Source organism: Callithrix jacchus, chromosome 4, assembly GCF_049354715.1.
Source record: "Callithrix jacchus isolate 240 chromosome 4, calJac240_pri, whole genome shotgun sequence".
Lineage (NCBI taxonomy): Eukaryota > Metazoa > Chordata > Mammalia > Primates > Cebidae > Callithrix > Callithrix jacchus.
Genome location: NC_133505.1, coordinates 60,053,213 through 60,069,135, shown reverse-complemented (window position 1 = coordinate 60,069,135; position 15,923 = coordinate 60,053,213). Strand labels below are relative to the sequence as shown.

General features: G+C 37.4%; 1 protein-coding gene across 3 annotated transcripts in view; it reads left to right on the top strand.

Annotated features, from left to right (window-relative positions):
• Positions 1-15,923, top strand: part of PKHD1 (PKHD1 ciliary IPT domain containing fibrocystin/polyductin) — a 515,189-nt gene that overhangs the window by 349,397 nt on the left and 149,869 nt on the right. For all 3 annotated transcript variants that reach the window (XM_035295877.3, XM_035295878.3, XM_078370699.1), the window contains 2 exons: positions 10,053-10,207; positions 11,648-11,800. In XM_035295877.3, coding sequence (XP_035151768.3) covers positions 10,053-10,207; positions 11,648-11,800 — 308 coding nt within the window. The remainder of the gene's footprint in view (positions 1-10,052; positions 10,208-11,647; positions 11,801-15,923) is intronic.

The following is a 15,923-nucleotide window of genomic DNA, read 5'->3' as shown; positions in this document are numbered from 1 at the left end:
CCTGAGTTGTTCTTACCATGCCATCTTGAATCGATCTCCTACATATATCTTTTAATGTGAGTCTTTGAAGGATAGCCACATGGTGTTTGAAGTTAAATGGTTACTTTGTCAACCAGTCTTATGATGAACTGAGATTTTTATCCTGGCCCTTGGAAGATTTTAAAAAAGCAAGGACAGAGTCTGACTTATACTTTAATCTGATTTATGATGGCTAGAGAATTGACTGTTGTTGGTGGTAATGGGGAAGAGAGAAGAGTGGAAGTAGAGACACCAACTGTTAATACTATTTACAGTTGTTAATGGCTATTGCCATTTTTTGGGTTACACATGATGATGGCTTAGATTAGGATGGTAGTGATGGAGGAGTAAAGATGTGATTAAATATATGTTGAAGACAGAAGTAACACTACTTGCTGATGGACTAAATATTGAGGAAAGGAGAAAGAGAAGAGTCAAGAATCACTCTAAAATTTTTGACTTAAGCAACTGGGTAAGGATCAGTGCCATTTACTGAGAAGGGGAAAACAGGGAGAAGAGCTGATGAGGAAACTTCCCCCAAATTCTTCCTCTTTTTTTATTTCTTACCTCATTAAATTTTCAAGAAAAATTTTAAGACATCCTGTCCCTTTGTCCTGTTATCCTTTCTCCCCCAAGTGATTGACTTATTTTGTTTTATTTAATTGATGAGTAAAAATTTTATGTATTTATGGTATACAACATGATGTTTTGATACTAGTATTACATTGTGGAATGGCTGAATATAGGTAATTATATATGTATTATTTCATATAGTTATCATTTTTTTTGTGGTAAGGATACTTCACATCCACACTCATTATTTTTTTTCTTTTGAGACAGTTTCACTCTTGCTGCCCAGGCTGGAGTACAATGACACGATCTCAGCTCACTGCAACCTCTGCCTCCTGGGTTCAAATGATTCTCTTGCCTCAGCCTCCCAAGTATCTGGGATTATAGGTGTGCACCACCACACACGGCTAATTTTGTATTTTTAGTAGAGACGGGATTTATCCATGTTGGTCAGGCTGGTCTCGAGCTCCTGACCTCAGGTGATCCTCTTGCCTTGGCCTCTCAAATTGCTGGGGTATAGGCATGAACCAGTGCGCCTGGCCACACACTCAGCATTTTAAAATAATACAATATATTAATAACTATAGGCATTATGTTGCACAATAGAACTTTCGAATTTATTCCTTCTATGTAACTGAGATTTTGTATTCTTTCACCAACATCTGTTCAACCTTTGCTTCCCCCCACCACCAACCAAACCACCAGCCTCTGGTCACCTCCATTCTATTCTCTGCTTCTATGAGTTCCACTTTTTTAGATTCTGCATGCTAGTGAGATTATGTGGTATTTGTCTTCTTGGGTCTGGATCATTTCACTTAACATAATGTCTTCCAGGTTCCTCTATGTTTATGCAAATGACCAGATTTTCTTCTTTTTAAAGGTTGAAGAGTATTTCAGAGTGTAAGTGTATACTGCATTTTCTTTATCCATTCATTTGTCGATGGGCACCTAGGTTGATTCTATATTTTGGCTATTGAGAATAATGTTGCTGTGAATATGAGAATGTAAATATCTCAGGCATGCTGATTTCATATCCTTGGAACATATATCCAGAAGATGGATTGCTGGATCATATTCTATTTTTAATTTTTGAGGAACCTCCAAACTGTTTTCTATAATGGTTGCACTGATTTACATTTCTACCAACAGTATGCAAGAGTTATCTCCTCTCTCCATCCTCACTAACCTTTGTTATTGTTCATTGATTTGGTAATTTTGGCAGGTGTGAGGTGTCTGAAGTGATTTATTAACATAGTCCATTTTTTACAGGGAAGAAACTGTGAACTGAAGAAGAAATCAAGTCATTTGTTACCTAATCGTTTTATCCAGGCCCTAAACCTTTAAGTTGAATGTGATAATTGATTATACCTATTCCTTTATCTCCTATGGTAAATTAATGATGTAGTCTTTGTATATATTTTGTTTGGAATATTTTCTTTTTCTTGCTCTTCTGCTACATTCTCGTTTCAGCACGTCACACATGGCTGTGTGTGGTATTTAGGTATTTAACTTTCGTGCTAGCTCCTTAAATACATAATAAATGAAATAAGAGTATCAGATGCAGCACTCTTGCATCTCCTCCTTGAGTCTGTAACTTTCTACGTATCCTTGAAGATTTCATTACATCTGTCACAGGGCTTTAGGTCTCCCCAGCTGTACAAATTTTTCCATCATCTGAACATAAGATATGGTTTAATAATTTATAATTTTAGGAAAAACATAACACTAAGATGTCTAACATTTGTGTGTCCTGTTCCTCCAAGTGGCTTCTAGAGAGGTGGGATATATTTTTGTTATTGTTGATTTGGTATATGAGTGTCTGGTGCACAGTAGAACATAATGAAGGGCTTCAATAAAGGCCTGCTGCATTGACTTGATGTGTATTTTCTGGAAATAAGAACTTACTGAGCTTCTTGGTTCAATGGCATATTATCTAACAAATGAGAGAATTTTGAATTCAATTTCAAATACTACTATAATTTAATTTGCTCATTTCTCAAACTTTATTATTATTATAGTAATTTAGTTCAAGTATTAGAATATAGAGTTGGTGGTCTTGTCCTTTCATTGGCAGGGGTTCAGGATGACATATGTAACCTCTAAAAGATGATGATTTTTTTCTGGTCCAATAAACTACTGGGTTCTATTCCCAGATTGACCACAATTTTGAGTCTGGGAAAAGGCATATGTTTGGAAGGTAGGTTGGACATATATTCTGCAATGAAAAGGAGTTTGCACTTTCAGGGCAGGCAGACTAATTCTAGTTATGTAGTTAGCTAAATGTAACTTTGAGTTACTTACTCTCTCTGAACCTCAGTTTTATTTTCTTTAATATGCAAGTAATAATACTTAGCTAATAGAATAGTTATAAGGAGGCCAGGCGCGGTGGCTCAAGCCTGTAATACCAGCACTTTGAGAGGCCGAGGCGGGTGGATCACGTGGTCAAGAGATCGAGACCATCCTGGTCAACATGGTGAAACCCCGTCTCTACTAAAAATACAAAAAATTAGCTGGGCATGGTGGCGCGTGCCTGTAATCCCAGCTACTCAGGAGGCTGAGGCAGGAGAATTACCTGAACCCAGGAGGCGGAGGTTGCGATGAGCTGAGATCGCGCCATTGCATTCCAGCCTGGGTAACAAGAATGAAACTCCGTCACACACACAAAAAATATAGCTATAAGGATTGAGGGAATTAATGCACTTAAAGTACTTAGCCCAGTTTCAGGACCAGTGTAAGCCTCAAGACAGGATAGCTATTGTGGCAATCGGGATTCTTCAAATGGAAAGTACAAATAAAAATAACCCTTCCCAAGCCATTGTGGAGACTATATCAAGCACTCCCTCTCCTCCTCTACTTTTGTACTTCTTTATTTCAACCTCGTGTTTTTCTACTGGAGAATAATTTTCCTCATTCTGTAGGGTGCAAGTGAACTCAGATCTGTTTGCATTTCCTAGCTTTACCACTAGTGAGGAAATTACTAATTCCCCCCCCCACCCCCCCTGTTTCATTTGAAAGTCCAGGGGAAGGAATTTGATGAATGAATGCAGGTTGGATCCTATCCCCAACCTTTGGTGAAGGGTTTGTGGGACTTCAACCTGTAGCTCTCACAGCTTTTAGTATAGCGGATGAAGACAGCAGTTCTCACATGAGGTGTAATTTTCTGGAATGAAGCAAAGGGGAAGTCAGGTAGACAAATAACTAGTATTGACTGTAGCTATTGTTGTTGTCACTCATCGTCTTTACCAGCATCATTATAGAATTTGATTTCTTCACTATCAAGGATAGACTAATACAGTCTGAGACTCCTCATTACATTTTAATTACACTAATAGAAAAATTTTAAACTGAAGTTACAAAGTAAAAAAGACTAAAAGTAGAGTTCAGAAGTCTGTGGCCATCCCTATTCCTGAGGTGTGGATGAGAGGGGGGATGTTTTGTGATGTACATCAAGCCTGTGGTAATGATCATTAAGATCTCGCAAATGTTAAGTAAACAAATTCATTTAAGTTGTAGGTGTTTACATGTGAATGTCTTAAACATTTTTGTAAAAACTTTTAAATCAAATTTTGAAGGATTTTTTAATTCTCTGTAACAAGTATTATATTTTTGACTAGTAAATATTATTTTCTGTGAAATAGGTCAAAAGTTATGCCAAAATAAAGAAACTGTACTGATATTTTGTTTATATTTTCTTAAAGTTATCTTTAAAAAGACTTCCACGGTGATTATTCATAATTTCCTATGGTTTCCACTGAGTTACAATTATGTTGCAAAACAGTCTTTGAATTTTTTATTTATTGTCTGAGGTATGTTTTTCTCAGAACAACAAGCAAGTCTCCCCTCTTCCCTGTAGCTTTAGGAGTCATATTAATCAGAGGCATAGAATACAGCTGGGATTTTGAGCCAGTCATTAAACTAAGATTTCTTCATATGATTGAAGGGTAACCATAATGGTTGAAAACTGGAACTAGGAATAGTGGTTGTTGGAATTTAAGGAAAACTGACATTTGACCAGCAGAACCACTAGGCTATTGATACCTGGACCCAGATTTCCTCTGAAGTACTGTTGCTATATGAACATAGGAGTGGAAGAGGCAATTCTCCTTTGACAGCTGTGCATGGTTCTCATGATGTATAAAATCCCAAAGGCTTCAGGAGTGTAGAGGAAAGATACATTTTAATGAACTCATAAGGTCTGGGAAGCTGTAACAGAAATGGTCAGATTAAGTTCATTCATGTTTTTAATATAAAGTTTGAACTAATAATTTTAATAATTCCTAGAACAGTTTTAGGTGCTATGGAGTTTAGGTAGCTAGTTAGCTGGTTGGTTTTTTTTTTTTTTTGAGACAAGATCTCATTCTGTTACCCAGGCTGCTTGAGTGCAGTGGCATGATCATAGCTCACTCCCAACTTCAAACTCTGGGGCTTAAACCATCCTCCCACCTCTGCCTGTCAAGTAGCTGGGACCACAGGTGTCTGCTATCACACCAGGTCTTTTTTTTTTTTTTCACTTTTATAGAGACGGGATCACTTTGTGTTGTCCAGGCTGGTCTCAAACTCCTTGGGTCAAATGATCTTCCTGCCTCGTCTCCCAAAGTACTAGAATTATAAGGCAAGAGCCACTGTACCTGGTCTTATATAGCCTTATTTTTATTAAATAACAATGAACAATGTAAAAGTTGAATGGTCACAGAAGGCAAGTGAACAAAATCAGCCACAAGGCAATAAATAGCATTTGTTATGTCAAATTGATGGTGGTACAGAAAGTGGGGAGGCTTTAGACATTCAGTGGAAGGATTTCTTGAAGGGATGGTGACATGTCCATTTTTAAGAATTAGAGACCCGAAGAGCAGAGTAGGGGAGAGTGAACTGATTCTCCTGGCTGGAGCAGATGGCTTATATTAGGGCGTTAGAAAATGAAGCTTTATGGTTTTTAAAATTGGAATTAGGATTCACTCAGTGTTAAGAGTTTTATGGATTTTGACAAATGTATAATCATATATATATATATATGATTATACATTTGTCGTATATATATATATATATATATATATATACTCCATAATATTGCACAGAATACTGCCCTAAAAAATCTCCTGTGGATAAGTTTTAATCTCACAATCACATGGAACTTTTCAGAATATTATAATGACCTATTATTTGAAGAGCTTTATTCAACAATATAAATAATAAAAATTATGTAGGTTGTAGGTCCCCAACCCCCAGAGCCACAGACTGATACAGGTCCATAGTCTATCAGGAACCAGGCTGCACAGCAGGAGGTGAGCAGTGGGCAAGGAACATTACTGCTTGAACTCCACCTCCTGCCTAATCAGGGGTCATTAGATTTTCATAGGAATGCAAACCCTATTGTGAACTGTGCATGCAAGGGATCTAGGTTGCATGCTTCTTATGAGAATCTATTGCCTGATGATCTGAGGTGGAACAGTTTCATCCTGAATCCACATCTTTCACAAAACTCGTCCCTGGTACCAAAAAGGTTGGAGACTGCTGAGTAATACTGACTATGAAGTAAAGGATTAATTTCAATTATATAGCTGACTGACTTTTTTTTCTAACTGCATTATACTACCTGATAAGTTAGAAAATTTAGATTTAAGTGAAAATCACTAATAATCTCACCATCCATAGATAGGCTAACATTTTAACATGCAGCCTTCCCATTTTCTCTGCATGTATTTTTTAACATTTTATCAAATTTATATATATATATCTTTGTTGTTGTTGTTGTTGCACTTTAGGTTCTGAGGTACAGGTGCAGAACATGCAGGATTGTTGCGTAGGTACATACATGGCAATGTGGTTTGCTGCCTCCATCCTCCCATCACCTATATTCTGGTATTTCTCCACTTGTTATCCCTCCACAACCTCCTTTCCCTCCAACTGTCCCACCTCTTTTACCCCATACAGACCCCAGTGTGTCATGCTCCCCTTCCTGTGTCCATGAGTTCTCACTGTTCAACACCCGCCTATTAGTGAGAACATGCAGTGTTTGATTTTCTGTTCTTTTGTCAGTTTGCTGAGAATGATGGCTTCCAGATTCATCCATGTCCCCACAAAGGACATGAACTCATCGATTTTTATGGCTGCATAGTATTCCATGGTGTATATGTGCCACATTTTTCTTGTCCAGTCTATCATCGATAGGCATTTGGGTTGGTTCCCTGTCTTTGCTATTGTAAATAGTGCTGCAATGAACATATGTGCGTATGTGTCTTTATAATAGAATGATTTATAATCCTTTGGATATATCCCCAGTAATGAGATTGTTGGGTCAAATGGAATTTCTCTTTCTAGGTCCTTGAGGAATTGCCACACTGTCTTCCACAATGGTGAAACTAGTTTACACTCCCACCAACAGTGTAGAAGTGTTCCTATTTCTCTACATCCTCACCAGCATCTGTTGTCTCCAGATTTTTTAATGGTCACCATTCTAACTGGCATGAGATGGTATCTCAATGTGGTTTTGATTTGCATTTCTCTAATGACCAGTGGTGATGAGCATTTTTTCATATGTTTGTTGGTCTCATATATGTCTTCTTTTAAAAATGTCTGTTCATGTACTTTGCTCATTTTTGAATGAATGGGTTTGTTTGTTCTTTTTCTTGTAAATCCATTTTAGTTCTTTATAGATTCTGGATGTTAGCCCTTTGTCAGATGGGTAGATTGCAAAAATTTTTTTCCCGTTCTGTTAGTTGCTGGTTCACTCTAATGATTGTTTCTTTTGCTATACAGAAGGTCTGGAGTTTAATTAGGTCCCATTTGTCTAGTTTGGTTTTTGTTGCCAATGCTTTTGCTGTTTTAGTCATGAAGTCCTTGCCTATGCTTATGTCCTGAATGGTTTTGCCTAGGTTTTCTTCTAGGGTTTTTATGGTGTTAGATCTTATGTTTAAGTCTTTAATGAATCTGGAGTTAATTTTAGTGTAAGGTGTCAGGAAGGGTCCAGTTTCTGCTTTCTGCACACGGCTAGCCAGTTTTCCTGACACCATTTATTAAACAGGGAATCCTTTCCCCATTGCTTGTTTTTGTCAGGTTTGTCAAAGATCAGATGGTTGTAGATGTGTGGCCTTGCCTCCAGGGTCTCTATTCTGTTCCATTGGTCTATATCGCTTTTTTGGTACCAGTACCATGCTGTTTTGATTACTGTAGCCTTGTAGTATAGTTTGAAGTCAGGTAGCCTCTGTTCTGTTCCATTGGTCTATATCTCTGTTTTGGTACCAGTACCATGCTGTTTTGACTACTGTAGCCTTGTAGTATAGTTTGAAATCAGGTAGTGTGATGCCTCCAGCTTTGTTCTTTTTGCTTAGAGTTGACTTGACTATTCAGGCTCTCTTTTGGTTCCATATAAAGTTTAAGGAGTTTTTTTCTAGTTCTGTGAGGAGGGTCATAGGTATCTTGATGGGGATAGCATTGAATCTATAAATTACTTTGGGCAGTATGGCCATTTTCACAATATTGATTCTTCCTAACCATGAGCATGGAACATTTTTCCATCTGTTTGTGTCTTCTCTTATTTTGTTGAGCAGTGGTTTGTAGTTCTCCTTGAAGAGATCCTTTACATCTTTTGTTAGTTGTATTCCTAGATATTTTATTCTCTTTGTAGCAATTGTGAATAGCAGTTCGTTCTCAATTTGGCTCTATTTGAATCTGTTATTGGTGTATAGGAATGCTTGTGATTTCTGCACATCGATTTTGTATCCTGAGAATTTGTTGAAGTTGCTAATCAGTTTACAGAGATTTTGGGCTGAGATGATGGGGTCTTCTGAAATCAATACATCATGAACAAAATTTCTTGTAATTCAACGCTCTTCCACAAGCTACTTTAAAAATGACTGTACAGTATTCCATTGTATGGATTATAGACTTCTTATTTCATAGACTATGAAATGTAGTATTCTTTTTCTAATACAATTTAGCATCTGAAGAACTAAAAATGAGACAGGCAAAGTGAGATTATTTAGTGGAAAAAAACCCTGGACTTAATCGGTAGTCTTCCTTTGTCCTAATTCAATCTCTCTCTCCATTTATTTATCTAGTCTTATATTTTGTTATTTAATCTATTTTGGACTTAGTTTCTTTGCCTTTCAAAGCTGGTGTTGCTTAAATAGTCTGTAACTGAGAGTTTTCTAGAAGTCATAGCAAATCAGGAACAGAGTTAAGACTCTAAATTCCTTTATTAAAAGTTGCATCAACTGATAATAGTCTTTTTTCTTCTCGATGACTCTTTCTCTCTCCAACCTTAGGTACATAGATTTGAGTTCATTCTAATCTGGTTTATTAGACTCATACATTATCTTATAAATAATCACGTTTAATTTATATTTGTTTCTGGGGGCTTAATACTACATATTAAATATCTGTTAATCTTTCACCCATACAGTAGACTCTTTAAAGATATGTGCTAGGCATAATTTAAGTTATATATTTCAATACAAATGATATATGTTTTATTTATCTTTATGTCTCTAGCTTCTACTATAGTGTCTGGTGCATAAGACTTGCTCAGTCAATAGAGATTGCATGATCAAATGCCCTGCACATGGACACCATTGTCTGAATGAACATTTTCTGGTACAGGAGACTCTTTATCAAAGCTTGCTAAACTTTGGGCATTAGCTAATGAGGCAGGTAATTAAATTTATGGTGTTGAAGTTGGTAATGACTCTGAAGAGAATAATGCAGTCATATTCACTAGGAAAACCTAGGTGGCAGGGAAAGACTGAACAGAAACTGCATTAAATGTGTGTTTTTAAAAACACCAAAAATGAACAAAACCCTCACTGTTTCATAATGTGATAAAAAAGAAGAGAGAAGATACAAATATAGCATTTTTCAGATGAGGATATGAAGCAGAGGTGTGAAGTGACTTCCAAGGTCACAGCTACTGACTACAAATACTGTGTGACACCTCTACAATTCACACTTATATCTGTCTTACCGCAAAGGTGGGAGTTGTAATGCATGAAGAAAAGTTGTCCAAAATGTTCAAAGTTGTCGAAAAATGACATTATATTTCTTCAGAAAACTAGAGAAAAGATCTCTTCTAAATGCTTTTATTATTATTTTATTATTTAATCTGTTCCCTAATCCAGAAGGAAGGTTGCTGTTACAGAAAATGTAGTCTACAGGTAGACTACATGTCTACCATATGTAGACACGTATCCCAACCTCTGGAACTTTTATTGCTTTTTATTCCTTTGCCTAGTATTTCAGGGGTCATGGAATATCTTTGCTTTCCCTGTAACATATACACTTGTAATCCAGAAAAGTGACTCCATTAAACTGTTTGCAAAAGCCTTTTTCCGCCATCATGTCTTATTTCTATTTCAGTTTCTCTGGTGGGATATGTTGGTCACAGTGGATTTCCTTTTCTTGCTCTGGAGTTAATATATGATTTATACTGTACTGTTAGTATATCCAATGCCATTTTTATGCTGTTACAGACTCATACTAGAGGATGCAGTGGATTGGCGTCCCCATGATAAAATCGTCCTTAGCTCCTCTTCTTATGAGCCTCATGAAGCAGAGGTCCTCACTGTGAAAGAAGTCAAAGGCCGCTATGTGAGGATCCATGAACGGCTCAAGCACCGGCACATTGGTAAGCCTTTGGTTTGCTGGTTAAGGGAAGTGAATGAGCCAGGAAGACCATGTTTGGCAACCTGGCTGGGGACCTTGGATCTGACTTCCATTCGGAGGGGAAAAATGATGCCTTCCTGCTGCCCTAGACTCATGCTAGGTGGCCTTATCTCTATTCCTTCATTAATTTTATTGCTTTATTTTTAAAGAATACTTGGATGTTACACACATACACACATACATATGGACTCACATTTTGCTTTCAATTTTTAATGGCAAGTCTAAGAGCAGGGGGTTAAGAATCTTGTTCAGTGTCACTGGGCAGTTTTCTGACTAAAGCCAGAATCAAACTCAAACTGATTTTCCAGTTTATTTCCTGGCACATGGAATTATAATCCCTTAGAATCTTATAGTTACTGTAAATAACGATTTCATTTTCCATACTTAGAAATGTGTCCTTCCTGACATGAGGTACGTTTATGTACTAACTACTACTATTACTATTACTACAAAAATGAAAGAAAAAAGACCAGACCTTTTTTTAAAGGAAAAAAGGTGCTGAATATTTTTATACACAATACACAGTTAAAATGTACTACACATAAGTAATAAATCACAATAATCTTCCTGATTCAGTCTAATAAATCTAACCCAGGAGATATAGCTAATCAGTAATAAATTGTGGAAATAAGGGGGATGGAGAATATTTTTTTTGCCTCTGATACATGAGAGGCAAATTCACGCTTTCACCAGGAATGTCTAAAGCTATGTCTAAATCATAGTTTCCAGAATGATTTCTTTTTTAATAAGTGGAAAAGAAAAAAGAAATCTTCAGCAATGATTTCAGTAAGAGAGAAGGTGAAATGCAAATAGTAGACAGTGAAACAAACTAGCAAGATGCTTAGTTCCCACAGCTATAGAAGCTGTTCAGGTGGTGATGAGTGAAAGATCCACCATGAGAAGATGCTGCTGCTGCTGCTGCCTGGTGCTGCTTCTCACTTTCCTTTTACTCTTATACATAGCTGCTTTTGCTCTGTCACTGCCTCAGTTGATCTGGGATTCCTCACTCTCATGAAAGAGGTCCATGGACAATGTACAACCCAACACTGGAGTTTCACACTGACCTATTTGAGGAAGGAGGTTGGGGACCCCACTAATTGGACAGGTCTGCCCTGACTTCTCTGAACCAGTGACCTGTCCCAGTACCCACAGTTATTAAGCAGAAATGAATTCTTCCTCAAACACTCTCACTCTGATCCCAAAGAGAGAAAAGTGAACAAGTTATTTTATTTCTCAGCTGACCTTTGTGGAGAATGCCCGAGGAAAAGCAGACCTTAATGTTGGTAGAACTTTCGAGGGGAAAGAATGTTTTCATTTCTCAGGTTTGCTGGGTCCCCAGCTAGTGATTTTTGAAATAGGTTTTTAAAGTTTTTTCTTTTTCCCTCAACTCCTGTTGCCCCAGGAAGTGTCCATGTCATGGAGGATGGCCGACGCATTCATCTGGCTGCTGAAGTTGGGCTGTTGACCCGAAATATACAAATTCAGCCTGACGTATCCTGTAGGGGGAGACTACTTGTGGGGTCCTTCAGGAAGTCCAGCCGAGAAGAATTTTCAGGTAAATGAAATTTTAAGGAACTAGGCATTACCAATTGGAGCCTATTCATCTGGGACACCCAGAAATCCCAACTGTGAGAATTTTCATTTATAAAACAAAATGTTCAAATGAGATAGTTCCTTTGTGCTTGGAGAAGCTATGGATTTTCAGTCCTAATCTGTGCTTAATTATCAGTGTGATGTTAAAATAATATACTAGCGATCCGCACATATGCACATTTTACCTCAAAGAAAACAACTTCAGCAGATGTGAAATTTCCTCTGCTTTGAAATTATAGATGATTTAATGACCTCTTCAATTTTATCTCTTTCCTGAATTTCTATTACTCTTTCCCAGTAGCATGCTATATCTGATGGCAGGCATTAGTTCATGCTGTAAATTAATAGCATAAATTTAAATAAAAATGATTTCCATATTTTAGACTGCTTTAAGGATCAGTTCAATCTTTCTTGTTTCTTTCAAGTTTTAGCCCTTTTGGAAAGCTGCAAAATCATTTGATTAGGACCTCATTTCTTAAACTTGAGTTCCTTAAACATTATTCCAAAGTTCTTTCCTGACCAAATAGTTTGGCTGTCACTGTAGCTCCAACTTAGAAAGTCATGGTGTGCATGAATATACAAAGGCTTGGGGAAGGCTGAGAATAAAGGATCTAACCACTTCCGAATGTGTTCAGTATGGGACACACTTTGCTGACACAACTATTTCACCAGTTTTGTAAAGGGCAGTGTTTGGACCTTAAATCAAACAGTTAAGATTTCTAGTTAACCGAAAAAGCTCTGTCTCCATAAGCTCTAACTCCACAGGTTCTTGTCAGTGGTGATTTCTGTTCTCTACCCAGGCAACATTTGGGAATATGTGGAGACATTTTTACTTGCCACAACTTGAGGGAGCTCTGGCATCTATGGGTAGTGCCAAACATCTGGCATGTGCAGGACAGCTACCCACAGGAAAGGAGTATCTGCCAGAAATGTCAATAGTGTTGAGGTTGAGAACCCTGTTCCAGATGACAGAGACAAAGGCTGGGTTTCGATTTTGGAAGAAGAGACCGTTCTAAGGTCGATGAATATGGGGAATCAGGAAGGAAAGAGCAAGATAAGGCCCCAGTTAACTGAAACTACAGGCCAAGCTGGAGCCTGGCCACAGGAACAGGACAGAAGGCCAGTTCTTACAGCTGAGCACCAAGCCAGAGCAGAACCAGTGGCAAGACTGACCTGATCCTAAATCTCTGACAAGGCTGATCCTTAAATTGTTCCCCTGGGGAAGGGAAACAGAAACTCTATTTTGTGCTTCTTATGTACCAGAAATGGTGCTGGTTTTCACGCAGTGAAAATTTTATCTTATTTAATCCTAAAATCCTCATGAGAGAATTTTATATTCCTATTACAGGAAATAGAGTCTATAGTACATTTGCCTATTTATTTATGTAGCTCCTTCATTAGCTTATAAACTCCTTGAGATTAGGAATAGGCCTTTCATCTGTTTTCCTAGTATGGTAACTGCTGTATATCAGGTGCTTAATGAATATGAATGAAAAATATAAATGAAGAGTAAGGAAAGTCATTCAACTAGTAAGTGGTAGAGGCAAACCTGGATCTTGGTAAATAAACTTTTAATTTTATAATAATTTTAGATTTATAGAAAAGCTGCAAAGATAGTATAGAGAGATCCGGTATACCTTTCACTCAATTTTCTTCCATTAATAGCAGATGTAATACTAGTATATTTGTCAAAATGAAGACAATACCACTAACATCGGTACATTACTATGAACTAAACTCAAGACATTCTTCAAATTTTACCAGTTTTTTCTTATTTCTGTTCCATAATTCAATTTAGGTTTATATACTGCATTAAAAACCCTTGCATTTTTCTGTAATATAGTCCAGAGCTTAGATGGGATCTGCAGGTGTATGTCAGGGATGCCAGATGTAAGTATTGATTTGTTATAAAGCAGAAAAGCAGGTCAAGATGTGCGAGTTCTATTTTTTTTTTTTTTTTTTTTTGAGATGGAGTTTCGCTCTTGTTACCCAGGCTGGAGTGCAATGGCACAATCTCGGCTCACCGCAACCTCCGCCGCCTGGGTTCAGGCAATTCTCCTGCCTCAGCCTCCTGAATAGCTGGGATTACAGGCACGCGCCACCATGCCCAGCTAATTTTTTGTAATTTTTAGTAGAGATGGGGTTTCACCATGTTGACCAGGATGGTCTCGATCTGTTGACCTCGTGATCCACCCACCTCGGCCTCCCAAAGTGCTGGGATTACAGGCTTGAGCCACCGCGCCCGGCCACGAGTTCTATTTTTATACTGGGGGGGCTCTATCATTCTTCTCTTCCTGAATGGTACCCAACAAGTTGTACTTAACTTGCTAGAATATTTTTTCAGTAGTGATTTTCTAAAGAAAAAATAGGAAAATAGTTTTGAACAAACTAATTGCTTTATTCAGGCTGGCCACCACGCCGATAATCCTAGCACTTTGGGAGGCTGAAGTGGGCAGATCACTTGAGGTTTGGAGTTCAAAACCAGCTTGACCAACATGGTAAAACCCTGTCTCTACTAATAATATAAAAATTAGCCAAGCATGGTGGCATACACCTATAGTCCCAGTTACTTGGGAGACTGAAGTGGGAGGATCACTTGTACCCTGGAGATGGAGGTTGCAGTGAGCTGAGATTGTTCCAGCCTGGTGACAGAGTGAGACTTTGTCTCAAAAAATTTTGCTTAATTCTTTATTTAAATGCTGAAGACATTTTAAGTCTTTACTGTTGGTTAATTTTCAGTCATTGGTTAATGTGCACACAAGTAAAAAGACCTTGTAGAGTTTAAAACTATGAATCAAATCCATGCAAGTATAAGACATTAAAAAAACCCGGTAATTAAAATAATTTTGAGGGCTTCTGGCTAGTTGAGCATGTGGAGCTTCCTAGACTAAGGTAGTGGGCCTGGGAAGGGCATGGGAGCTGCATGCCCTTTTCTCATGCCATGCCCTATGCATCTCTTTATCTATCTCCCTTGAAATATCCTTTATAAAAAACCTTGGAAATAACAATAATACTGACATGTTGCCTTGAGAGATCTTAAAATCACCTCAAATGCTAAAAATAAGCTGTTTATTTATGGACTTATGCTTGCATTTGGTGTTCTTTGTAACAAAGTTCTATGGAGCAGGTTTGGCAGCCCTTTCAGCTATGTGCTATTGGTAAGGAATATCTCTCAACGAATATCTTCTGGGCATTTTATTGTTCTGTGGATATGTCCACACCATTTACCAATGCCTCCTCAATAGCTTCCATTGAGATATGTTGGAATCCTGTTGTCTGACCACAAAGAGACGTATAGGGTCTTCCGGTAGCCTGCCCTTCTCACAAGGACTTGCTTCTTCATGGCAGCTGATTTGCAAGGGTTCTAGTTTCTCATCTCTGAAAACGTAACAGAAAAATGGGACTTAGGCTGTACTATCTTTGAATCTTAAATACTATTATTGAAACAGTGCAATTGAAACTTCAAATGCATTGCTCCCTTCATTTTTAATAAGATCAATAACTTTATGCTTTCATTAGTACCTTAAAAAATGAAATTAAAGGAGCCAAATTTGTGACCTACATAGCAAAGGACATACAACTAATTATTGGCTTATAACTATAGCCCAGTTATCTGAAGCATAATACAGAGTTGCTGCTTTTATACCACCAAGTCTTCCTATCTTTCTAGGATACCTGCATGAGATTAATAGTGCAGCTTCTCATCCAAATGCTTAAGTTTAAGTCCTAGCTTGTTAGTTAACTCTTCTCTGCCTCAGTTTCCTTATGTGTAAAATGGGGATAATAATTGTACCTACCTCATAGGATTTTTTTGAAAATTAAGAGTATGCATGCATAAATAAATAAATATGAATTAGAACAGTGACTACAAATAATGAGTATTATATGAGAGTTAAAGTGTTTAATTCACCACATTATTATTTCATATTAATTCACCTGTAATCATGTTATTATTAATTTTACCAAGAGTATATATGCTGACTTATTGTGTTTTTAAATCAACCTACTGGCTGTATTTTATGGTGTTTTTTTTAAAAAACAGTATCTATTTAATACAGTACAAATAAAATTACACATGAGAGGAA